Source organism: Podarcis melisellensis (genome assembly GCF_964234715.1).
Source record: "Podarcis melisellensis genome assembly, chromosome: 7".
Lineage (NCBI taxonomy): Eukaryota > Metazoa > Chordata > Lepidosauria > Squamata > Lacertidae > Podarcis > Podarcis melisellensis.
The window spans coordinates 63480784-63508069 of NC_138539.1; the positions used below are offsets into that span (position 1 = coordinate 63480784).

Consider the following 27286-nt stretch of genomic DNA (forward strand, 5'->3'; position numbering starts at 1 on the left):
TTCTGAGCAGATGTGGTTAGGCTTGCAGTCTAAAAGTGTGAACTGTGATCCAGGAAGTGCACTGTTTAATATGTCACCCAACAGCACAATCCTGATCATGTCAATTCAAAAGTAAATCCTTATGAATTCAGTAGGGCTTAGTTCCAGGTTAGTGGGGTTAGGATTGCAACCTAACTCATGAACCCACTAGGAAAACTAGTATCTCTTGATCTCTCCCCCACCATCTTTAGTATGAAGATAGTCATACTAATATACCTTACAAGGTTGCAGTGAAGGCTGCTAACAATGTTTATAAAGTGGTCTGACTCCTATAAAGGCTGCTATATAAATGCTATGATGGTTTTCTTTCATAGTGACTTGACGGACTTGATGGACAAGTCTTGTTTTTACACTCACCAGATTTTTATTTTAACAATAAATAAATAGTTCCGGTAGGTTTCTGGATTTGGGCAATTTCAAGATCTTCTCTGAAACCAAGAGAACTAGAAGCTGCCTTTGAATACCACTCTAAAAGCTGGGGTTCTTGGGCTTGCATAATAACACATAGATTGAGTTCTCATTTGGCTTGGATAGAAGCTTCAAATTATACTCAGAGAAAATAAATCGTAGCAGATTATTTAAATAATAATCCCATTTGTTTCTGTGGATGGAAGATGATAAATGACCAGTCAGTGTTGATGGCTTAGCACATTACTGAGAATCATCCATCACTAAGGTTACTCCAGGCAAATGGAATTAGTGAAGTTTTATTCCATTAGCCAAAAAAATTTTTAAAAATTAAAATAATCCTTTGGGATATATCGCAGGGTTTTAAAAAATTATCTCCGGACAATGTCCTGTTGGAAGTGCACCCTCCAGTCTTCTATAACATATTATTATTTTCACTGCAAAATGATATTCTGGGGGGGACACTTTTATGGGATACGGACCAGGTTATTTTTTGTCATCTTGCTAAAGTTGAGATATTTGAAGGGTGGTTTCCCCCCCTCCAGGGACACGGGTGGCGCTGTGGGTTAAACCACAGAGCCTAGGGCTTGCTGATCAGAAGGTCTGCGGTTCGAATTCCTGCAACAGGGTGAGCTCCCATTCCTCGGTCCCAGCTCCTGCCAACCTAGCAGTTCGAAATAGGTCCTGCTCCGGCGGGAAGGTAAACGGTGTTTCCATGCGCTGCTCTGGTTCTCCAGACGCGGCTTAGTCATGCTGGCCACATGACCCAGAAGCTGTACACCGGCTCCCTCGGCCAATAAAGCGAGATGAGCGCACAACTCCAGAGTCGGCCACGACTGGACCTAATGGTCAGGGATACCTTTACCTTTACCTCCCCCCCTCCCAAAGCACAAAGTCAATGTTAGAGAGAATACCTTTTCAGAATTGCTTATAATTAAGTGATATAAGAGACAGCACACTCTTCTTCAAGGAATGGATTTGCCCCATCTTCATTTATCCACAAAACAACCCTGAGAGGTAGGTTTGGCTAGGTGACAGTGACTGACCCAAAATTACCCTACAAGCTTGATGGCTGAACCCTGGTGTCAACACTGCCTCTCAGTTAACTTTAAACAATTCTCTTCTGCTTTGGGTTGTCCACTTCGCCTCTGAATTACAGCTGTGAATTCTCTAGGGGTGTTCTGATGTATTCCCCCCCCTTTAGGGCAACCCCCCCTCTTGGGATAGGTCATTTCTTTAAAACATAGGTTATCTTTTCTATCACCAAGTTACCTACTCATGTATTACAGTTCAGATTTATGGCCCATCTACCACCATGTTTACACTATTCTTTCTCGCTGCAGAGAAGTTCCAAGGAATTCAACCTTGACCTGGGAAGAAAAATGTGTTCCAAAGCAGTCCGGCCCCCGAAAGCTGATTGCAAGTTTGAATTGCGATGCTCTCCGACATGTCTATGGCGAGCTGGATGTTAATATTGAAAGTGCTGTGTGAAAGGCTTTCTCCTTCTTCTTTTAGTCCCTACAAACCCCCCACCCCACACATTGTATTTCAGAAATTTAATTACCAGGAAACATTAAGTAGAAGTATTTACCCTAATCTGAATTAATTCATAATCCAAATCTTGTAGGTATACATTGTGTGTGGCTACTTGGATAGTTACTCTTATTTTGCAGCTTCCTTTTGAAAAGCTATCCTACAAGAACCCTGAAACCACACTCTTTAAACACCCAGACTTTTAAACAACATGCATTGAGAAATTATCTTGCGCCAACATAACTTAAGATGGAAAAGAGCAGCACAATAGCAAAATAGGTGCACACCTCTCGCTTTTCAGGCGAGAAATGTGGTGGTAAATTTCATTTGCATCCTGCTGGTACTCCAAAGAGTTCAGGGTTGGAATTATGCCCCCTCCCCATTTTATTTAGGTTAGACTGAGGGGTCATGATGGGCCAAGGTGAGCTTCATGGGCTAGCCTATTAAAAGGCCTCCTGCATTCTATTCCAACTCTCTAGCCACTATACTACAATTGTACCTGTCCTAGCTTCATGCACACTGTTCTTTTATGCCCAGATCTGGCACTGAATTGCCTATACAGTGGTACCTCGGGTTACAGATGCTTCAGGTTACAGACTCCGCTAACCCAGAAATAGTACCTTGGGTTAAGAGCTTTGCTTCAGGATGAGAACAGAAATCGTGCTCTGGCAGCACGGCAGCAGCAGGAGGCCCCATTAGCTAAAGTGGTGCTTCAGGTTAGGAACTGTTTCAGGTTAAGTACGGACCTCCAGAACGAATTAAGTACGTAACCAGAGGTACCACTGTATATATATCCAGTGATGGAAGGTAACTAAACATTGCCACCAGAGGTGTCAGCTTGTGAGGGTGATTGGGGGGTCAATATCATGCACGTGTCATCAGGACATCAGGAGGAGATGGGGCGGAGCCAAATGCAGTGGCCACATGGCTCAATGGGCGGGGGCGCCACCTCCTTGGTGCCGCCACCAGGGGCAGGCTGCTTCGACCCACGGCAGGAGGAGGAGGAGGAGAAGGAGACGGCCACTGGAGCCACTGCACTTTTGGGATGGGGGAGGGCTGACCCCCTACCCCCAAAATATAGGGGGGGCCAAAAGGGCACAGTCCCCAGGATCCAGCACCCCTGATCTCCACCCACGAAAAATGTATTTCAAAGTGCAGAAAATTATTCAAGATTAGATTAATTTAGGCCAATGAAGCTGTAGGCCATATTCTTCCTGCTTGTTCCTATGTAATTATGGCCTCTTACATTAAAGCCAGGACAATTTTAAGAGGTTCCAGTCTCTGGGGTACTTTGAACTTTAATTTTAATTAAGGCTTGATATTTTATATTTTTAAAAATTCTGCCAAGAGTAATAAAATGGCCTAAGTAGATACTGTCCCGGAACAAGCTTGTCTGAGCTCAAATTTGGAGTTGATGCCACAAACAAATTTCAAACACTTCTTGGCACCTTCATGTCCAATACGTTTCCTCTGAACATTTTGAAAATGGTGGTCAGTGTAAGGACATCACAAACTGAAAGGAGTGGGGTCAGGGGAGTCATGTGACCTGTCATGCAAATGCTTTAACACCTCACCAGACCATAGTTTTTCTAGATAGCCACTTTGAGAAAAGATGGAGTGTAGCAGATCAGAGCTGAAATATGCATCCCTTATGCTGGCCTGCCAGGATATTCTGTTGCAATGACCACTTCGGCCATCCTCCTGTCCCTAACACGGCTGCCATTCCATGGGCCAACATATATGACTGCATTGACAGAGAGTCTGGGGTTGAATTAAAACATTGTATGGGTGCCCTGAGACCTTCGTATTCAATCCTGCAAGCTGCTGCTCCAATGAGTTAGAAGATAAGATTGAAGTTGTTATTAAGCTACGTCAGACAGATCTTTGATGCGCCATGAGTCTCTTTCCTGAAATATTATCTAACTAAAATGTGTGCTGTTGATGAACTGCATTTGCTTAGAAGCTCTGATTCATGTTACTATAATGAGCTGCATCACCTGCTTTCCATTTGTCTGAAGGACAGCCTTCTGAGGCTCAAAAGCTCACATTCCTTCCAGTTTATCAGCCAAAATGTATGCAATAAAAGAATGAATTTTCCTGGGTGCATCTCTCCTATGTTGTACAGATTCCTGCCTGACTTTTTCCTTGCAACCCCTACAAGCGAGGTACAATATGACAACTTCAGGATTGATGCACAGCGATGTTTTCCTCAAGGTTCACATAGTGTGCTCAAAACCACACTGAGTGACAAGCAAGGTCACAGAGGTCCCCGTCTGACAATCATGTTTGTTTCAAAGGTTATGGTAATTTGTAAAGCCTTTTGTTCTGGGTTGCTCAAATTTCACTCCTACAGATGCTTCCCCTCCTCCTTTTACAACTGCAATGAGATTTCATTGTTTTATGTTGTAATATTCTAAAAGGGTTGTGTCTTCCATCTTCCAGTTTCAACAAAATGTCTTCACATATTTCCCTGTTAAGAAACTGCCTGGATGCAATATTTAGAAGAAGGTAAAAGCAGCTGGGCATATATTTGAAGTTAGTATTCTTATGGATAGAATGCCAAATGTTCTATCTATTCCGTAGGAGCAGAGTGCAGATTTCAGCACTAACATTTTTATGCTTTTCAGTTAAAATCCCCAGCTTTTATTATCTAATTATTTTAAATTAGGTGTGCGTTTACTGCATAGTGTATTAAAGCTGTATTAGTTTTGCCTGGCACTTAAATTGAAGACAGGGAAGGGGGAAAATATGCATGTATGCATGTACATATATATAAGGCAATAAGAATATGGACCTACCAGCTTTGGAGGAGAAAATGTTCAGATGTTTCACCCTCAACCATTAGATTAATGATTGTCTAGGCTCAATCTGGTTTGCCTGCTCATCCTTTTCCAGAATTCAAATCCACGGAGACTTGAACCTTGTTTCTTGTTGGTAACAGAGCACTCCTCTTACTTCTGCACATTCTTTCTGAGAATAAACTCTGAGACTGTGCATCAAAAAAATGTCATATATTTTACTTCTCAGTAAATATATTTTACACCACAGAGATCACTGGGTGATTGCTTTCCTATCGCTTGGATACCAAGTTTCTGCAAAGTGGGAAAGGACTTGCAGCTAACATTTTAAAACAGACTTCCTCAACCACAGCCCTCCAGATGTTTTTGGCTTACAACTCCCATGATCCCTAGCTAGCAGGACCAGTGGTCAGGGATGATGGGAATTGTAGTCTCAAAACATCTGGAGGGCTGAGGTTGAGGAAGCCTGTTTTAAAAGTATTTTGGCATCCTTTGTTTTGCCAATCAGCAAAATTGTACTACTGACCTTTAAAAATTGGGGAAGCCATAGCCAAACACTGAATGATTCTGCTTTTTCACCAATAGCCTATGGGGCCAAAGACCCACCAGTGCACTTGATACCCTTCTGTACCTGAAAGTAAGCATCTATAGGTCTAACCAATACCCGAAGGAGAGACCCCTGGGAGTCCTGTATAATGGGGCACATCTGGCCCTCCAGATGGTGGGCTCCAACTCCCATCATCCCTGTTCAATGGCCCTGTTAGCTGAGGCTGATGGGAGTTTGAGATCAACATCTGGAGGGCCACAGGTTCCCACACCTCTATGAGCTACTTTGAGAGGGACAAGGCAGACAGGCAGATGTTGGTATGATTAGAGAAACAGCTGCATGATTGTCACATGACTTAGGGCTTTACTGCATATTAATCCCAGCAGCCACGAAATTAAAAGACGCCTGCTTCTTGGGAGAAAAGCAATGACAAACCTAGACAGCATCTTAAAAAGCAGAGACATCACCTTGCCAACAAAGGTCCGTATAGTTAAAGCTATGGTTTTCCCAGTAGTGATGCATGGAAGTGAGAGCTGGACCATCAAGAAGGTTGATCGCCGAAGAATGGATGCTTTTGAATTATGGTGCTGGAGGAGACTCTTGAGAGTCCCATGGACTGCAAGAAGATCAAACCTATCCATTCTGAAGGAAATCAGCCCTGGGTGCTCCCCGGAAGGACAGATTGTGAAGCTGAGACTCCAATACTTTGGCCACCTCATGAGAAGAGAAGACTCCCTGGAAAAGACCCTGATGTTGGGAAAGATGGAGGGCACAAGGAGAAGGGGACGACAGAGGATGAGATGGTTGGACAGTGTTCTCGAAGCTACCAGCATGAGTCTGACCAAACTGCAGGAGGCAACAATCCCAACTTTGGGAAGGGGCAGTTTGATGTGGAGAAGCAGTGGGAGATAGGATGCTTATGTTCTCAGCTGTCATCTGTTGGAACAGAGTTTTCCTGTGGTGCAGGGCTGGGTAAGCATGCACATTGCAAAGAAACGCCAATTAATAGACTTCCTTCTCAAAAAAAAAGAAGGAAAAAAAAGGAAGAGGGTAGAAATCAACAAGGAGTAAACATAACACAACTTCACTGCATGGGGTGCCTTTTCCTCCACCACATGAGCTCTTACAGCATTGGTGACAAGCTGGAACCAGGCCATGATTATGTACCAGTATCAATAATATTACATAGCCAACTCCGTTATCCTTATGTAGCCAAAAGAGCACCGCCCATGCACAAGAGGGAGGTATCAGCAGGGGTGCAGAAGCATCAAGATTTGGAGAAATACCAAAAAAACATTTAGGGGGGAAACTATGGAACAACACCTACCACCCACCCACCCACCCACCTGCAAACAGCTGAATATAAGTCACCATTACACACTCATATTGCTTTGCTTTGAATATTCTGCATCGTAGTTTGATGGCAAAAGAACATAAGGAGAGCCTGCTGGATCCAACCCCTGGCCCATCTAATCAGCCTCCTATTTCTCCCATTGGCCAGTCAGGTGCCCGCAAGCAGGATCTGAGTGCAACAACACTCTCCCCTCCCGTGGTAACTGGGACCCAGAGGCACCCAGTGTAGAGAGAAGGTAGCCATTGTGGATAGTTGCTGTTGAGACATTTAAGGTGGGTGTTCAATTGTCTAGCCAAATGCAAATCTCGAATGGGAAACAGTATTCTTGCTCCACACTGCATCCACTATAAAATGATACGTTTTGCTGTGGAACAGATGCCTGCTTTATGTTGCGGAGTTTAAGCATCCATAGCATAATGCAAATGCCAACCAAGTCTGGTTAATGCAGAACACTGGCCCTCTACATGTATAAGCTGATGCCAGACCTTTCTAAGTGCTCCCACAACACAGATTGCTGATGTACATACAAACCTCACAACAGAGATTCTCAAGCAGCAAAACTGCACATTTTCCAACGTGATTCTTGCTCTTTGTCCTTTGCATCTGTATCTTCCTCCCAGACCTACAGTCTGGGACACGGCATGCAATGCAACCTGAAGCAATTTGCTGAGAAATAAATCCCACTGAGTCCAATGGGTGTATTCCCTAGTACGTGTGTGCAGCTACAGCCTTCGGCTGCATCTAGAATTTGGAGAACTATGCTGATGTCATTGAAATCAGCAGCTCTCCATCTACTCCTCCTCACAGCAAATCAAAACATGTGATGCGATGTCATCTCTGAAATCCCCCGCCTCCTCCACTTCGTTGGTTTATGCTCGGGGTGTGTGTGTGTGTGTGTGCTGAAAATAAGAGCACAGTAAGTCCTCACCACATATTTCTCTTTACTACACTTTAACAGGGAGAGGAGGAAGAGAGACAGAGGGCCTCATGTAACATCCAGTCTTATTGAAGCACTTAAAGGGGGAAAGGGGCTATTTCACATCAGTGCTGTGGTGTTCCTGGTCCACACAGGTAATTCAGTTAAAATGGAAGCATCGGGTGGTATTCAACCAAGTTTTACTCAGGGAAGACCCACTGAAATTAATGAACATGGATAAATTAGGTACATTAATTTCAAAGGGTCTACTCTGAGTAAAAATTAAATACCGCCCATGAGCTGGAATGCAATTTCCTAGGAGGAAATTATTATTTTTTTAATTAAGTGCTAGGAAAGGTCTGTGATTGTTTTGCCTTTGATATGTCACGAGTGCACAAGAGACCGATGGAAGCTATGGAATCCAGTCCCAATTACACAATTACCTCAGTCACAGAACGTTTCACATTGGCCACAGAGCCAATTTGACTCCTCTGATATCTTCCCATCCTGACCCTTTGCACTGGAGCTCTCCTCAAAGTCGCAGAGGGGATGCCATTGATTTTCACAAAGGAAGGGTTTTGCATTAGGTGATTTTATGTGAAACTTACAGGAAAAGGAAAAGCTTAGTCTAATGAGCTCAGTTCTTACTGACCTACCAAAGCACACAGGCAATCTTCTCCTGCGCAGGAGCTCTGGAGCCAAAGGAAGGCAGTGTGTTTGTTCTGAAATGTTCACTCTGCAGCCAATTATCCCGGACTTCTATAGAAAACACTTGCTTTGTATAATTGTTCTTCCCTTCCTCTCTAATCTCCCTAATTGCGTGTGCAAAATGATGCTGTGTTGAGAAGCATTTTTTATTAGATGAATATCATAGTTTGGCATGTCTTTTGACCTCTTCGCACACAAGGGTTTCCTCTATATGAAAATCATCTCCTTGACAGAAACACCTTGTTATTCTAAGGTGGCTTATCCTAGGCTTGAGGCAGCTAAGCAATCAAATAATAGCCAAGTTACAGAACAAAAAGGAAGTGACAGACCCAACAGGCAAAACTAATTGTTGCAAAGCAACTAACTTCCCCTGATACAATGCATTTTTGTGTGCTACTTTCACCAAAATATGTATCTTTGTAAGCATTACTTGAAGGGACGTGGGTGGTGCTGTGGGTTAAACCACAGAGCCTAGGACTTGCCGATCAGAAGGTCAGCGGTTCGACTCTCCGCAACGGGGTGAGCTCCCGTTGCTTGGTCCCTGCTCCTGCCAACCTAGCAGTCCGAAAGCATGTCAAAGTAGATCAATAGGTCCCGCTCCGGCGGGGAAGGTAAACGGCATTACCGTGCGCTGCTCTGGTTCGCCAGAAGTGGCTTAGTCCTGCTGGCCACATGACCCGGAAGCTGTACTCCGGCTCCCTTGGCCAATAAAGCGAGATGAGTGCCGCAACCCCAAAGTCGATCACGACTGGACCTAATGGGCAGGGGTCCATTTACCTTTAAGCATTACTTGACTGAAGAAATGCACTACGCAATGCAGAGAAGTATATATTTCAAAAGTTGGCAGTGTTTTGGTTCAAGTAACACTTTCGAAAGCACAAGTCAGAAAGGTTCACTTTTAAATGTGAACTGAATCACATATCTGCCCCATCCCCATCTCAGAGTCAGGCCATCCTTTGAAATTCCTTTTATGGCTTGGGAGCCCATTGCACTAAGCAACTTCCCCACCTGCATGGTTTGGGCAGATATCATACATCAGCCAGGCCTACTGCTTTCTGAACTGAGAGGAGTGAGCTTCTACTTGCTCTCCAGTTGTTAAGGGAAGGGCTGTGCCTGAGTGGAAGAACACATGGCTCCCATGCAAAAGATCACAAGTTGGGTATGAGGTAGAACTCCTATCTGAAACTCTGCAGAACACCTGCAAAGAAAAGACTGAGCTAGAAAGAAGAAGAGTTTGGAGTTTGGATTTGCTATCCCGCTTTATCACTACCCGAAGGAGTCTCAAAGCGGCTAACATTCTCCTTTCCCTTCCCCCCCCCACAACAAACACTCTGTGAGGTGAGTGAGCCTGAGAGACTTCAAGGAAGTGTGACTAGCCCAAGGTCACCCAGCAGCTGCATGAGGAGGAGCGGGGAATCAAACCCGGTTCACCAGATTACGAGTCCACCTCTCTTAACCACTACACCACACTGGCACACTAGGAGATGTTCTCCTAGTATTTTGGACTATAGCTCCTATCACACTTGCCTATTGGCCATCCTGGCTGGGCACTGGGCTGGGGGAGGCTGGTGTATGGCAACTTGCACAGGGCATCTGGACTGTGATACCCAGCTGTTCAGAGATGCAAGAAAAGGATGCAGCCTGATTCTTATTCCCTGGGGTAGTCAGGAAGTCTCAAACCCAGTGCCATAGAGGGTGTGCACAAAGAATTTGGATCAACGTTTCTATAGAGGGGCATGCTTTGCATGCAGAATGCCCCAAGTTTGATCCCTGGCATTTCAGAATTAGAAGAGGATCAAGCAGCAGGTGATGGGAAAGACCTTTACTTGGAGGAGAGCAGCTGCCAGTCAGAAGAGATAAGATTAGGCTAGGTCAGGGGTAGGCAACCTAAGGCCCGGGGGCCAGATGCGGCCCAATGGCCTTCTCAAACCGGCCTGCGGATGGTCTGGGAATCAGCGTGCTTCTACATGAGTAGAATGTGTGCTTTTATTTAAAATGCTTCTCTGGGTTACAGTGGTACCTCTGGTTACGCACTTAATTTGTTCCGGTAGTCCGTTCTTAACCTGAAACTGTTCTTAACCTGAAGTACCACTTTAACTAATGGGGCCTCCCACTGCTGCTGTGCCGCTGCCGCACAATTTCTGTTCTCATCCTGAAGCAAAGTTCTTAACCCGAAGTACTATTTCTGGGTTAGCGGAGTCTGTAACCTGAAGCATATGTAAGGTACCACTGTATTTGTGGGTCATAGGAATTTGTTCATCTCCCCCCCCCCCAAAAAAAATATAGTCCAGCCCACCACATGGTCTGAGGGACGGTGGACCAGCCCGTGGCTGAAAAAGGTTGCTGACCCCTGGGCTAGGTGGTCAAATCACGTGACCTGGTATGAGGCAGCTTTTTACGATCCTAAGTGAGCTAAGGCAGTTTCACTGAGCCTGACTTTTATATTACAAATTATGTAGCAAAACAACCATGCCCCTAACATTGCAATCCTAATCACCTCATTGCAGGTTACTTGAAACCAAGAGTCCTTAAGAGGGTTAGGATGAGACCCTGGTGTTTGTTAACTGACAGGATTGCTTATTTGCTTGCAAATCAAAGTTCCCATTATTGCAAAGGATCCTGAAACTTCTGTAATGCTCAAAAACACTTAAGGGATATTTTTTGCACTTGTTTCTAGAAAATGTTGATTCCCTTTCAGCTGATAAAGATGTCCCTGGTCCTCTGTGCTACAAGATCAATAAATACAGAGAAGGTCTTTTGTTTTTTAAAAGCATGGACAGAGTTTGTGTCTGCAAGGGCCCTTGGTTCTGAGATGGGAGTCAGGTGGGGAGCTTGATATCGGCATATATAGGTCACACCAGGTGACTGCAGAGATGCTTCCTTGGCCTCTTGCCTCTAGATGGGGCTAAAGAGTCTCTGGTCAAATGACAGTAGCTAACAGGCCAGGCTGTGCACAGGAAACCTCATTTTGTAGGCGATCAGGAAATGCTGATTGCAGGAGGTCTTCACTCCTTGTTGTAAACCCTGTTGCTGGATAAACTAGTTCTGCTGGCGTGTGCCCTGCAAACAGCTGACGGCAAAACCCAACTCTACCCCCTCTTTGGGTTACAGCTAATCTTGTTTAATTGGACAGGGCTCGAGGTGTCACAGCTGAGCTGGGACACAATTCATTTATGTCTCTTCTGCGCAGTGCTCAGATTACCAGGTGGGGGCTGCTCCCACTTATCTTTTGTGTTGTGCCCCATAGCTGTAGTTTTCAGAAGGCTACTGAGGTGGGCAAGGCTCAATTAGAATTGGGCAGAGTGACGGGTTAGGGCTTGTGGGTTGCATCAAGAGCCGCCCGTACCTTTCCTTCTAAAATTCAAGCACTGAGAGTGTGCGGCAATTTAAAACGTTGCATTTTTCGTTCTCTGTCCCTTGGCTGGTTTCACAGACATAGCTGCCAATACAGGGAGATGCAGCTATATATATAGAACAGAAAATTGGATGGACCTTAATGAGGGAGCTTCTGAACTCATGTGGCTTAAGCATAATAGCATGCAGGAAATCACAGGCTGCTCTTGCAGAACGCAAATGCCACATGCAAGGGCGGACCAATCCTTGGTTTCCTTTGTGCTCTTGCAAAGCTACTGTGCCTGCTGCCCCAAATGCATATTTAGCAGCCCTGCTCTCAAAAACCTGTTCCTTTCATCCCAGACCAGCTTAGAAATAGCCCATGCAAGTCTGCCCAGAGAGATATATGAGCAAGCCCAAACATACATCAGAGTTAAAATTCAGAAGGAACAACCAATAAACAAAATTTATTATGGCTTAAGTGTTCATGGACCACAATCCACAGGTAAGTGTGTATACTATATAGGACTGCAGGTATAAGTGGCAATCCTGCACTAGCTTACCTGGGGGAATGGCCCACTAAACTCTATGTATTTACTTCTGAGTAAACCAGCTAAACCAGGTGTGGGTCTCAAACTCTCGGCGTGTTAGGGACTTCCCCTGCATGCAAAGGCAGGCTCTGGTGGATTCAGCAGATGAGACCAAATAGTGGGTCCAACTGTGAAGAAGGTGGTTTCTGTATGTCTTGTAGAGGGAAGTGAGCGGCAGATGGGGCTCGTCCACCTGGGAAGCTAGCCCATCTAGGAGAAGGAAAACTCTGGTTCTCAACCTCTGTTGCCATGTGGGATATCTTCAGGAGAAGAAAAACTAAGGAGTAAACCCTACACAAATCTGGACTGGAGTCCTAAGATGGCTGGGTGGCACCTTGTACGCCTCCTTCTGTCAACTCCTGCGGTCAAGTGTGTGTGTGGGGGGGTGTTCAGACGTATTGCTTGGCTCTCCTTTGTACCACATTGGTGAGGTTGAGGGGGGTGGGTCTTGTTGTCTGGGCAGCCCAGGACCTCCATACACACGACCCAGGCTTGCACCCTGGGGAGGTCACTTCGGTACTGCTGACATAGAGGCTTGACTTCACCACGGCCCCCGCCCCAGGCACACTCTATTGTCTCTCAAGACAGATGGAGGCCAACAAAAAAAAAAAAGATTTGTATAATATTGCACTCCTAGATTGCACTCCTAGATTGCATTTGGAGAGGAATAGAGTTTGGATTTGGATTTGATATCCCGCTTTATCACTACCCGAAGGAGTCTCAAAGCGGCTACCATTCTCCTTTCCCTCCCTCCCCCACAACAAACACTCCATGAGGTGAGTGGGGCTGAGAGACTTCAGGGAAGTGTGACTAGCCAAGGTCACCCAGCAGCTGCATGTGGAGGAGCGGGGAATCGAACCCGGTTCCCCAGATTACGAGTCTACCGCTCTTAACCACTACACCACACTGGGATGATGTAGGCTGGGAAATGAGAATATGAGGGGGAAACCAAGACGTAGTGCAGACCTATTTAATTTTTAGCCCCCGCCCACTTACATTTGCATCCTGCTTTTCTTCTTTCATTGATTCCAAGGCTCCAACCTGGTCACCCATCTAGGCCTCGAACCAGTTTCAGTAAGGGTGTGGGCCTCATGCACCTTCCAAATGTGGATGGGTGAAGAGGTTTCTGTTGGTTTCACTCCCTTTCTCATTTTTTCCAATCTTAACTTCAGCTTCACACCTTTCTACATTACTTTGAATTCATCAGTTTTAGTGCGCATTTCTCCTACTAGGCATTTTTTGCAAGCACATTTTTCCAAGTGTGATGCATTTTGTCTGTTGCTTTCACTAACATTTGTGTCCTAATGCCCACTTTTCCCTAATATGCCTGCTTGTGGAACACATTTTTTGGTTGTAGGCTGACACTGCAAAATTCAGAAAAGTGTAGGTTCGCATTATAATGCAAAGAGGACCAACTCCCCGCCCCCTCCATTCGCACCCAGAGCAAGAGGGGTGGAGAGCAATGAAATGGATAGTGAACATTCTGTTGTTTTGAACGAATAGAAATGTAAAAGCGATTTCAGTTCTGCACCTCTGGCTGAAAAAGCCAGATTGCTTTTAAACGTCCTTGGCTCACGTGAAGGATAAACCTGCCTCTCTCCTCTTTTCCCTTTTTCCAAGTCATCCGTGGCTCTACAGTGCTCTCGCCTCTCCCCTTCCATTCATCTTATTTTGCAAGAGATGCTCTGCTGAGTCAAAGCACTGAGCTTGCCTTTCCTCCTTTACGTAGCAGTTGCATTTTTCACAAATGTCAATGATCTTGTATTTCTGCTCTTCTTCTCTTCTTTCCTTTCTTAGCCATGCTTGAAAAAGCCCTAAGGGGGACAAATGAAAATTGAACCTGAGAAGGTGGCTAGGGAACGAAAAGGTGAAACATCTAAACAAAAAACAACTCTTTCTAATTTATTTGTTTTTTAAAGAAAAAAAAATGCCAAAAACTTGCCGTTTAGGACTTGGTATTGCCGTGAGATTATCATCACAATCCTATACCTCCTCCCAAGATGTAGGATTTCTGCTAATGACACATTGTGATATAATGAGCATTTCTAGAGAAGGAACAGTACTGTATTTCATTGCTAGAATGAAAGTCTTCCTAGTCTTGGCATTGCTACTTTGATGGATCAAGTATTTGTCAATGTGGAAGACCTCTGTACATGAGGCTACACTCTGGCTGTGCAAAATCCAGAGGCTTGGACACACACACACACACACACACACACCGAGGAGTGTGTCTTGCAGAGGGGATGTGGCCTAGAATGAGTCCTGAGGGGCCTAAAGGGACCCACATTTGGCCCCTGTGTCTGTGGTTCCCCAGTCCCGCTCCAAAGGGCCAATTAGGTCTGCACCCACTTAGCAGCACTGCAGGATGAGGTGCTATCAGGGAGCTGAGATTGGCTCCAGGTTCTTGCAGAGCTTTATTAACCACGAACCACGAAATTTGGGATCCCCTCCCAAGTTCCGTACCCATTTTGTACCGCGAATGACCTGTTTTGCACCCTGCAAACTGAATAATATCACCATCATACCAGGTTTTGTAGCTAACACCCCAAAATCCAACACTGTCTGATTCAAGCCGCACTTTTGCACTGCAAAACCCCACATTTTGAGCATCAATCACTCTGTTGGGGAGGTGATACAGAATGTGGGGTTTGCAGTACAAAACTATTGCATAATGTTTGGCACAGGTTTGGAGTGAATTGGACAATGTTGGGGGGTTTGGGGGCAGGATACCTGTGACCCCGGGTTTGAGTATCAATTACTCCGTTTTGGGGGAGGGTACAAAACATGAGGTTTGCAGAACAACTCATTTTGTAGAAAATGGTACAAAACAAGTGCAAAACTTTGGCACCAGTTTGGAGGGAATCCCAAATTTCTTTTTTTTTATAATAATATTTATTAAGAGTTTTTGTTTAAACAATAAGAAAGCATATGAAATAACAAATAATTTTTCAATATCCACATTTCATTCACCTCTTTGGACTTCCTCACGACTCTCGTTCCTGCATTCCAAAATCTCGAACTTTACCCAGCAATTTATTACCTTATTTCAATTCTTATAATATAATTTTCCAATATTATATCCCCAATTTTAGATAACTTACTTCCCGACTTTTATAAACTTAGTTTTAACATAGTATTTATCCAAAATTTGTCATTTCTTTAATTACATTTATCTTCATATTCCTTTTAACTAATTTGTTGGTGCCGTTTCGTTGCTAATCTTACATCTTTCTTAACATTCATACAATGTTTTTGTAAGTAGTCCTTAAATTTCTTCCAATCCTCCTCCACGACTTCTTCTCCCAGGTCTCGGATTCTGCCAGTCATTTCCGCCAGCTCCATATAGTCCATCAGTTGCATCTGCCATTCTTCCAGTGTGGGCAAATCTTGGGTTTTCCAGTGTTTAGCCATGAGTATCCTTGCTGCTGTTGTTGCATACATAAAAAAAATTCGGTCTTTCTTTAACACCTTCTGGCCGACAATGCCTAAAAGAAAGGCCTCTGGTTTCTTAGGGAAGGTATACTTAAATACCTTTTTCAGCTCATTATATATCATTTCCCAGAAAGCCTTCACTCTAGGGCAAGTCCACCAGAGGTGAAAGAATGTTCCTTCAGCTTCTTTACACTTCCAACATTTATTATCAGACAAATGGTATATTTTTGCAAGCTTGACTGGGGTCATGTACCACCTATATATCATTTTCATAACATTTTCTTTCAAAGCATTACATGCCGTGAACCTCAGGCCAGTGGTCCATAACCTTTCCCAGCCAGCAAACATAATATTATACCCTATATCCTGTGCCCATTTTATCATAGCTGATTTGACCGTTTCATCTTGCGTGTTCCATTTTAGCAGCAAGTTATACATTCTTGAAAGTACCTTAGAACTGGGTTCTAACAGTTCTGTTTCTAACTTTGATTTTTCCACCTGGAATCCTATCTTTTTGTCTAATTTAAAGACTTCTTTAATCTGAGCATAATGTAACCAATCTCGCACTTTGTCTTTTATTTTTTCCATACTCTGCAATCTCCAGTTATCTCCATCTTTTTCTATTATTTCCCAATATTTCGGCCATTTTGCCTCCATATTGAGTCTTTTCGGGGCCTTCGCTTCCATTGGTGATAGCCACCTTGGGGTCTTATTTTCCAGTAAGTCTTTATATTTTATCCAGACATTGAACACTGCTTTTCTGACAACATGGTTCTTGAAGGCCTTATGAATTTTAACCTTGTCATACCACAAATATGCATGCATGGGAATCCCAAATTTCATAGTTTGTAATAATAATAATAATTTATTATTTGTACCCCGCCCATCTGGCTGGGTTTCCCCAGACACTCTGGGCAGCTTCCACAAAGACCAAAAATACACTAATATGTCATACATTAAAAACTTCCCTGAACAGGGCTGCCTTCAGATGTTTTCTGAATGTCAGGTAGTTTTTTATCTCTTTGACATCTGATGGGAGGGCGTTCCACAGGGCGGGCGCCACTACTGAGAAGGCCCTCTGTCTGGTTCCCTGTAGCTTTGCTTCTCGCAATGAAGGAACTCCCAGAAGGCCCTCGGCACTAGACCTCAGCATCTGGGCAGAACGATGGGGGTGGAGATGCTCCTTCAGGTATACTGGGCCGAGGCCGTTGAGGGCTTTAAAGGTCAACACCAACACTTTGAATTGTGCTCGGAAATGTACTGATAGCCAATGTAGGTCTTTCAAGACCGGTGTTATGTGGTCTCAGCGGCCGCCCCCAGTCACCAGTCTAGCTGCCGCGTTCTGGATTAGTTGTAGTTTCCGGGTCACCTTCAAAGGTAGCCCTTGCAGTAGTCCAAGAGGGAGATAACTAGAGCATGCACCACTCTGCCGTGACAGTCCATGGGCAGGCAGCCTGCATACCAGGTGGAACTGGTAGACAGTTTGTAGTTAATAAAGCTTTCTCGTGGCACCCCTGATGGCAACCCCAAGTTTGCATCTGAGTAATGTGCAAAGTGGCCTTGAAACCTAGCCAGCAACTAGTGCCAGAAATCCCTTTGCCTCCCATGGTTTCGACGTCCTCTGGATTCCCATGCTACCCCTTTGTTAGTTCTGGCTCAAAATGCAAAGCACAATCCTTTAAAAGCTTCAATGCTGGAACATATTGAAGGCCTTGATGCACCAACCTGCATTCCCAAGGACGTCTGAGTATCTCAACAAGTTCATGCCAGGTCTTATTTACTGGCCCAAAGCAGCTAAATGCCAGAAAATACGTCTCTGCTTTTGATTTGTCTGCAATCAATAACTGGATGCCTAAACTGTAGCTTTGATACAGCTAATCTGATTCCAAGTTGCAGGAGCTCAGCTCAGACACTATTGGGTTAGAGCGGACTCAGAAAGTTTCTCTTGCCCAGCTTGGCAGTTTATCATCAAGACGCCTAAAGAATATCGAAGAATTTGGCCTCTGTCCCTCTTCCCCCCTCCCCTCCCCTTAGCGAAAATGAAACAAACTTTTAAAAAGATAATCATTCTGCCTGCTCATCAGTTACACTCAAATATGTTTGCCAGTTCCCAAAAATCTTAATATGGGTGCCTTTTCAGCAGGGGTGCCAACTTGAATAAAATATTGTGGGGGCCCAGGTAAGCCCTGCCCCACATAACTGATCACATGGCTCCTATGCTTTTCAGCATTAGTGAAGGAAATGTGAAATAGCTTGCAATGAAAGAAGCGAAAATTTACAGTGTGTTTTTAAAAGGCAGGGCCAACTTTTTCTTTTCTTTTATGATATTATACCAACATAGCTTCCAAAGATAGTTTCCAAACATATCTGTCAATGAATAAACAAAACAAATAACAAAGTAGAGCATATGTGTGGGAAGAAGAATTAGATCTCCCTCATTTTCTGCTTTGCATTTGATGTGCCCTGAGAGACTGCTTTATTTTGGTGGAAACCACACACATATAAAAAACATTTTGAAAAGAATATTGAATTTGGCATAGCTCCCTGTCACCATCTAGTGTCACATTTGTATATTACACTTTAAAGGTAAAGGGACCCCTGACCATTAGGTCCAGTTGTGACCAACTCTGGGGTTGCGGCGCTCATCTCGCTTTATAGGCCGAGGGAGCCGGTGTACAGCTTCCGGGTCATGGGGCCAGCATGACTAACCCACTTCTGGCGAACCAGAGCAGTGCACAGAAATGCCGTTTACCTTCCCGCCGGAGCGGTACCTATTTATCTGCTTGCACTTTGACGTGCTTTTGAACTGCTAGGTTGGCAGGAGCTGGGACCGAACAACAGGAGGTCACCCCATCGTAGGGATTCAAACCACCAACCTTCTGTTCGGCAAGTTCTAGGCTCTGTGGTTTAACCCACAGCGCCACCCATGTCCCTATTACACTTTACAACATAATTAAAATGTTTTATTCGCAGCTGTATGGGTGAGTTCTTTATTTATAGTTGATCCTGCTCTCTGGGCACAGGCGATAGCAGGGTCTCTTTGGAGAAGATCAGAAATATAACATGAAGCGAGGCGAGTTCCTGTTGATCTAAGATGGCAGAATGCACTTTACCACTTCACCATGCAGGGAGGAGGTTTATATTTCTGGTTTCCCTATGTAAAATAGATAACACCTCCTTGCAAGGAGAAAACCAGCACAGTAGAGAAATTATCCTCTGATGTGCTACCTTTCCTCTTGCAGGGGGGTGTTTAAAACACACACACATACCCCACCTGCTTCCCTTTGTAATATAGACAAAATTTCCCTGCAAGGAGAAAAACAGCACAGTAGAGAAAAATCCCCTGATGTGCTACCTTTCCTCTTGCAGGGAAGTGTCCCTCCCCCACCTTCAGTCTGAAGTGGCACAAACCACATTTCGCCCTCAGGATTCTTCCACCTTATTCTGCTGCACATGTAGACCAGGATCAGGGCAGGGCGGCAGGGGCAGAGTTTGAATTCTCATGGCACACAGAATGCCTGGCACAAAAGAAGAAGTTATGTGGGAGGAGAAATCTCTTCAGGGGCTTTCTTTGTTTGGTTTTAAAGCAGCTGTGTTTGTGGGAAAGCTGATTTGGATGAAGGCCAAACGCTTTGCCCCCTCTTCTGATTCCCCACCTTAAATCGAATATAATTTCACATACACCCTTGAAACTGCTATAGGATAGTCATGTGTCATTTAGAGAGGACTGACGGTTATCACTTTGAAGTGTGTCAGAGGATAGTCCTCTGTTTGAAAGACTGTCCAGTCCAGATGCAATTTTTAACATAAAGAAACAACAGAAGGGAGAGCAGTCAAGACTTTGAAGATGCCCTTCAACATTTAGAGAATAAACTGAGCAAGCACAGAAGTCACACAATCTGCGTAAACAGTATTTCTTTACTCTTCAAGGCACATTTCCACCCTCAAAGAACTATGGGCACTGTAGCTCACTCCTCACAGAGTTACAAGTCCCAGAGGCCTTAACAAACTCTTCTTCTTCTTCTTCTTCTTCTTCTTCTTCTTCTTCTTCTTCTTCTTCTTCTTATTATTATTATTATTATTATTATTATTATTATTATTATTATTATTATTATTTTATTTGCACGCCGCCCATCTCAATGGGTTGCCCCAGTCACTCTGGGTGGCTTCCAGCCAGTGCCGGATTTATGTATAAGCTAAACAAGCTATAGTTTAGGGCCCCACTCTCTTGGGGGCCCCAAAAATTGTGTTTCTAAAGGAACTTTTGTTATTGCCAAATGCCAATGTGTTTGCATTATTAAGTTTGTTATGAATAAAAAATCATTTTAAGTTAGGGCTTAATAATTATTTCACTATTAATATACTTCTTCTTAATTGTATTTCACTATTAATATACTTCTTAATTGTATTTCAGTTCAACAATTACTTTGATAAAATACATATTTTGTTATGTGCAAATGGGCTTTAGATACCTATTAGGTCCATAAATTACCATATAGCATAAATTCAACACAAAAAACAGTGACAATTTGTTGTTGACAAAGGACAGCTGGACATAATAAAGCATAACTGTCAACTTTTCCCTTTTCTTGCGAGGAATCCTCTTCAGAATAAGGGAATTTCCCTTAAAAAAAGGAAAACGTTGACAGCTATCATATAAAGGGCCCTGTTACCTTAGTAGCTTAGGGCCTCATCAAACCTAAATCCGGTCCTGCTTCCAGCATGTCTCAGATGCATGTTTCAGATGTCTTCTAAAGGTTGTATAGTTATTTATCTCCTTGACATCTCATGGGAAGGCATTCCACAAGGTGGGTGCCACTACCGAGAAGACCCTCTGCCTGGTTCCCTGTAACCTCACTTCTCGCAGTCAGGGAACTGCCAGAAGGCCTTTGACGCTGGACCTTAGTGTCTGGAGTGAGCAATGGGGGTGAAGATACTCCTTGAAGCTCAGTGCATAACAGAAGGTCAGCGCCAACACTTTGAATTGTGCTTGGAAACATACCGGAAGCCAGCGTAGGCCGTTCAGGACGGGTGTTATATGGTCTCGGTGGCTGCTCTCAGTCACCAGTCTAGCTGCCACATTCTGGATTAGTTGTAGTTTCTGAGTCACCTTCAAAGGCAGCCCCACACAGAGTGCATTCCAGTAGTCCAAGCAGAAGATAACCACTGTCTGGCAAGATAATACGCAGGCAGGTAGGGTCTCAGCCAGTGTACAAAATGGAGCTGGTAGACAGCAAAATTGACCTGCACCTCCATGGACAGCTGTGGGTCCAAAATGACTCCCACGTTGTGCTTTATAGTGTGTTTGCTGACTTGTCTCAGACTTCCCTACTGTAGTGAGATGTGTTGTGAATTAGTATATGCAAATTTCATGCAAAGCGGTGTGGTCTTTTTTAGTGATGTGTAGGTGGGCATGCGGACGTGGGTGGCGCTGTTGGTTAAATCACAGAGCCTAGGACTTGCCGATCGGAAGGTCAGCGGTTCAAATCTACGCAGTGGGGTGAGCTCCCATTGCTCAGTCCCTGCTCCTGCCAACTTAGCAGTTCGAAAGCACGTCAAAGTGCAAGTAGATAAATAGGTACTGTTCCGGTGGGAAGGTAAATAGCGTTTCCATGCGCTGCTCTGGTTTGCCAGAAGCAGCTTAGTCATGCTGGCCACATGACCCGGAAGCTGTACGCCAGCTCCCTCGGCCAATAAAGCGAGATGAGCGCTGCAATCCCGAGGCGGTCACAACTGGACCTAATGGTCAGGGGTCCCTTTACCTTTACCTAGGTGGGCAAGTTAAGCTGTTAAGCCTTGGAAGGAAAAAAACTTACAGGCAGTTCCTTCCCATCATATACACTTTAGATGGGGAGCAAGGGCAGTGTTTGTCCTGTTTCACCCCCTGAGTTGAAGGAGGAAAGTGCCGCCCTGCCCCACAGTGTCGCTGCCCTGCCCCTGTTGAAGCCTATCTCACCTGGGTTGCATGTCGGCTCCTGAAAAACAGTGTACAAGATCTCCCAGGGAACTGACCACTGCCCAAGGTGGCTCCCTCAACCTACCTCAGACCAACCGTGGGAGGGAGAAATTTGGGCTTGAGCTTTGACAGGAGGAACATGGATCAGATCTCGTGTGCTGTGGCTACAATCCAGACCTCCCCACCGCCGCCACTTGCCACATCAATCAGGTCTGATTTGATCCTTTTCCAGTTTTCTCCTGCAAAGTGAGATTGACAGCACTGTTGATGCAGTGGGCTGTTTGCTTATCTCTGTGCTCCAACACACACATGACCTTGCTGAGGTTTGGCACTGGCCAGATTTAGTGGCAGTTCCAAAACTTTGGAACGAACTCCCCACTGAAGCAAATCTCTCCTCAACATTTTACTCTCTCAGGAAGGAGGTGAACATGCCTTAAGCCCTTGAAGATTAGGAGGTGCAATTCACTGAGATCCATTTGCATGGTACCCATTGCTGTTTTATTCTCTTTTTTTCTGTTGTTTTAGTTTCTGCTGACATTTTGCATCAATCTTTTAATTTGTTTTCGAAATCTGTGTTGGTGTGTTTTGCTATGTTGTACACTGCCCAGTGACTGTATGGTGGTGAGTGGTATAGAAATAACTGAAAATCAATCGATCAATATTGGTTCTCATCCATGAGCTGTCTGAAGTTTTGATTAAGTGATTGATTGATCTACTGAACGATTGATCTCCTTATTAAAGCAGGGGTCATCAGCTTTTGGGGGCCATTGGCCACATTTGGAATTTTGAGAAAGTGCTGTGGGCGCCAGTAACAAAAAGGGCTGCCATGGAGGCATGGCATAACACAAAATAGCTTCTATGGGGTTGTGGCATAATGGCTGCCACATCTGAAGTGGTGTGGGCATGTCTTCATCAGCTGCCCCATGTAGGGAAAGGCTCCTACCTCAGCCACCAGCACACTCACTGACAGAGAGAAGCTCCTTGTGCTTCTCATCCATTCAGAATGGATGGAAAAGTCCCAAGGCACCCAAGGAAATGTGAACATGTTTAATGTAGGAGAGTCTGAGCTAGTACAAGTAGGAACTGAACAGGAAACACAAACAGACTCTTGTGCACTGTGGATTTTAGAGGGGATGTCATGGATACCATTGGATAGTAGTTTTCAACTTTTTCAGGTGCAGGACTCACCTTTGACTCAAACATAAATATGGGGAGCCATTTCTCAGTATTTTACCATATATTTGCATGGTGGTAGTGCTGCTGTTTCAACCCAGCTTGGATCAGGCCATGACCCACCCAACCCATCAACTGAAGGCCATTGCTATAGGAGATGCTGGCAAGTCAGTTGAAGCTTGCAGGGTCAAGCCCAGTTTATTTCAACCCACCCAAGTTACTGGGGTAGAATGAGTTTAGATAAACATATGATCCTTAGGTTCTGCATGTTGGATAACTAATGGTCATTTTTGCTCAAGTCCTTTTCAGAATCTTCGTAAAGAAATGCTACAAAGAAATGTTACAACTTAGCATCATACCAAATTGCCTTTCATTAGAATCTTTTTCCGAGTATTGGCAGTTCTCTAATGGGTCTGGCCCATCAGCGTGTTCATGTAAAGGTCTTGCCAATTGCCTTGTTTTTCTTTTAAAAAGAGAACTTGTTATCGATTTGGAAATATTAATGCATACCGATAATATTTTTCCCAGCATAGAAGCAATTTCTTTCAGTACATTATATATCATATATGCAGAGCATTAACCGTTGGCCTGCCAAAGATGCAGCCAGGTGGGAACTCACTAAATTCAAAGCCTAAGTTTGTAAAGGAAAATATGGTTGATAAATGTAACATTTTTTAAAACAGGCACTCATGAAATCTGCGACTAGAGCATGGTATAAGGTTGAGATGCACTAAGTGCATGCCACATTTTTTTTATCAACTGATGGGTTCCTGAAATAAAAAAATATATAGTTTAAAGAAAGCTTTAAAAACCCCAGACAACTTTGTTTTGGAAGGCAAATGGCGGGCCTACAAAACCTGCCATTTAGCCAGCCAGCCAGTAGGTTACTGGTTTAACCACTTGATTGTAGTTATAGACCAGGGTTCGAAAACTTTCTCAGCCTGGTAGACTGAGATCTTTATCTTCACAAGCCCTGCAGGCCAAGTTTGGCAGATGGGTGCCAATCTCCTGACTTCATAAAGATGTCAGGTGGCAACCGTGCCTTTGAAGTGCATTTCCAAGTGATTTCTCTGAGAACTGCTTAGAAATGAAGCCATACCTTTACCTGTCTCCCACACGATGACACACATGATGTCAGGGTTAGAGCCAGGTGAGTGTGGTTTGGGGGAAATGGCCTCACGGGTACCCTTCTTATGGGCTTTTAAATTTTATTTTTAAGGTTAAAAAAAAAAAAAAGCAGAAACGCCCCACACGTGAAAAGTTCTTTCCAATCTAATCTGTCCTCTCTGCTGATTCCAATAAATAGTAAACGAAGACCATTATCTGCCAGATCCATTAGTCAACAAGAGCCCGTTCTTCTATAAAGATCCTTTTAAGAGCTTCACAGCTCTGCCTTTTTAGAGCTTCATAGCTTGGAGAATTTTAGCAGTTTTCCTCAAGTGTTGAAGGAGTGGATATTCAGTAATTCCACAGAGGCCCAAGACTGTAACAACAGGAACATAATTTAATTTAGTTATTAGATGCCTCTTTTCTTCCTGGTAGTTATGTGCTACCCAAAGGGATAATATAACTGTTTCCCTGCTCCCCCCCCCAACACTTCAAATTTTAAAACAGATTTTCTAAATATAGTTCCAGTTCCTTTCTTTTGAATATTATTTATTGTTTCTAGACAATGGCTTTTGAGAGAGAGAAAGAGAGGGAGAGAGAGAATTACGGATTTAAAATGAAACATCTTTTTGGAGATCTGTATGTCTCCAAGTGCATTCAGAAGCACTGTTAAGTACAGAAAGCATGACTTTATAATGAGCAGTGCTCAGGTACATACACACACAAGGGATGCTGGGGAGAGAGAGAGAGAGAGAGAGAGAGAGAGAGAGAGAGAGAGACTTTTGGATTGATTTGTTATGAGATTCCCTGAGCAGGCAAGACACACAAATGAGTTCTCCGGTGTGGCACTGCCATGGGTGAATCTGTCTCTTTGTCAGGCTTCTGATCACATCTTGATACGAGGAGGCTTCCTCTTCCTCTAGTCTACACGGAAAAGAACACTTGCACTACATTGTATTTAGAATAGAATCCACATGGGAGCGACCTGCTTTTGGAGGAGAGATTATATTTTGCTCGCTATTATTTCAGCTAACAGCTCACTCCTGTGCTATTCTGGCCCAGCCACCTGCTCAGAAAAACCCAGCATGCCGCTAAGTGTCACAGTACCCTAAATCAGGAGCCGAAACTCAGCCAAGTAGAATGCAGCAGCAAAGCACTAATGAGCTTGCCACGTAAGTTTATTTATTTGTGTGCAGAAATCTCAGCGACTGGTATTAGCGGAACAGCACACGGAGAATCTACAAAGCTGGCTAAATGCAGAACAGGGTTTCGTGTTTTGTTTTGTTTTGTTTTTTCCAAATCTATGAATATTCTTTGACATTTGGAGAGGAAACAATGCTCTATTTCTATATACAGTCTGGTGAATTATCATTTGCTAGCATGTACAAAAGGTCTGGTCTCAATGTAGGCTGAAAATGCCTCCTAGAAACCATGGATCAGGCCAATTATTTGGGTGATGAAACATGTAACATTTTAAGTGTGTGTGGTGGCGGGGAGTTGAAAGTGACCCTGGAAACATATTCCTTTTTCTGTCCTGTTTCAAATACTGTGGAGAAGCCCCAGGTTTTTGTGTGTGTAAGTTTTCAGTTTGACTTTGTTATTGTTGTTGTTTAGTCATTTAGTCGTGTCCGACTCTTCATGACCCCATGGACCAGAGCACGCCAGGCACTCCTGTCTTCCACTGCCTCCCGCAATTTGGTCAAACTCATGCTGGTAGCTTCGACAACACTGTCCAACCATCTCGTCCTCTGTCGTCCCCTTCTCCTTGTGCCCTCAATCTTTCCCAACATCAGGGTCTTTTCCTAGGAGTCTTTTCTTATCATGAGGTGGCCAAAATATTGGAGCCTCAGCTTCAGGATCTGTCCTTCCAGTGAGCACTCAGGGCTGATTTCCTTCAGAATGGATAGGTTTGATCTTCTTGCAGTCCATGGGACTCTCAAGAGTCTCCTCCAGCACCATAATTCAAAGGCATCAATTCTTCGGCTTGACTAAGTAAAGTCAAATGTGGCGGCTGCCAATTGGCCTGTCACATCACTAACTTCCCACTCACCCCAAATCCAAATTATTTACAAATATTTGTGACCCTGGCAAAAAGGAGAGCTAAAAAATTATAGTCCCATAACACAACAGGTACTGCACCATAAAATGAACATTGGAAACTAGGACAGAAGTACTAGCATTGTAAACCTGGAAAATTAACAAAACAATCCTTAGATCCAAACGCACCCAGACAGGCATCTTTTCTCAGCTCTACCTGGAAATACCAGAATTTGCATTTGGGATCTTTTGTACAAAAAGCGTGTGCTGACCTGTCTCAGCACCTTTTGTGAGTGCAGGGCTGGTCTATATGAGGGATGCGCCCTGATTACACATGAAGATAACTAGGCTTCGCCTAATAGGATTTGTGTGGATGCATTTTCCAAAGCACTGAAAGGCAGATTGAAAGGCTGATCTAGAGAACAGAATACCTGCTACTCCGATCTTTTTGAAAGCGGATCATCTTGCCCTGGAACTGCAGGCCCTTGGCACCCGTTTCAAAAAGACATCAGAGTAGGACAACCAGAAGGATGAGGAAAACATAAATGCAGCTTGTACAAAATGTCTTACTGGAAAGCACAGGTGGCTCTCTGAAAATAATCTCATTTCAGTTTTCTAGCACGTCCAGAACCTATATTGTAATAGCATTTGCACTTGCTGTAATTGAATCTAATATGATTTTGGAAGATTCAAAAGGGCATAATTACAATAATCAATACATCATAAAGTGGAATAAAAGCGTAAAGTAGAATTCTGATTCTCGAAAGGGGGGAGAGGTCTCATGAAACCTCAGCTCCACTTCCAAGCCTCTTTCCCCTTCCCTCCTACAGTGTTTCAAACTGGGATCACTTTACCCACTTACAGAGCAATCCTAAATCCTGGCTGGGATCAGAAAGTGGAGTGGAATGGGGCATCTGCTGCCAGGCTGCAGAATGGGGTGGGTTTGGGTTCATTTTTCACAGGACCAGTCAATCCAAAACCACAAGCATTCCACCTCCACCCCATTTGGGGGTTTTCTGTTGACTACTACCAAGTGGAAGAACCACTGGCAATACCTTCCTGACTACCAGGCTGGTTTTACATGATACCCAAAATCAGCTACCTGAAGTGACTACCCCAGTCTGCCTAAGAATAGGGCCAGCACTGACTTGCATCTTGATGAACCCTAATAATTTTGTCCACTTCTAACAAATGTGAATATAATCTGCATTTGGCAGCATTGTATCTCCAGGATTTACCCTCTCAGATTGATTGATTGATTGATTGATTGATTGATTGATAGTGTGTGTGTAATGAACAGGTGCACAATACCAACTATATAGGTCTTTAGAAACTGTCTATGATTGAATATCTTA

At 44.0% G+C, this 27286-nt stretch overlaps 1 protein-coding gene and 1 long non-coding RNA gene across 2 annotated transcripts in view; one reads left to right on the forward strand and one right to left on the reverse strand.

The window, feature by feature from the left end:
* F13A1 (coagulation factor XIII A chain) overlaps nucleotides 1–4077 on the forward strand; it is a 73392-nt gene extending 69315 nt beyond the window's left edge. The window contains exon 15 of the mRNA XM_081918208.1: nucleotides 1791–4077. Within this exon, the coding sequence (XP_081774334.1) occupies nucleotides 1791–1938 (148 nt within the window). The 3' untranslated portion in view covers nucleotides 1939–4077. The remainder of the gene's footprint in view (nucleotides 1–1790) is intronic.
* A 9666-nt stretch (nucleotides 4078–13743) lies between these two features.
* LOC309373876 lies at nucleotides 13744–21663 on the reverse strand. The gene is made up of 2 exons (XR_014170263.1): nucleotides 21615–21663; nucleotides 13744–14040 (listed from the first exon to the last, which is right to left on the reverse strand). It is a non-coding gene; the product is annotated as an uncharacterized lncRNA (long non-coding RNA).
* Nucleotides 21664–27286: the final 5623 nt, after the last annotated feature.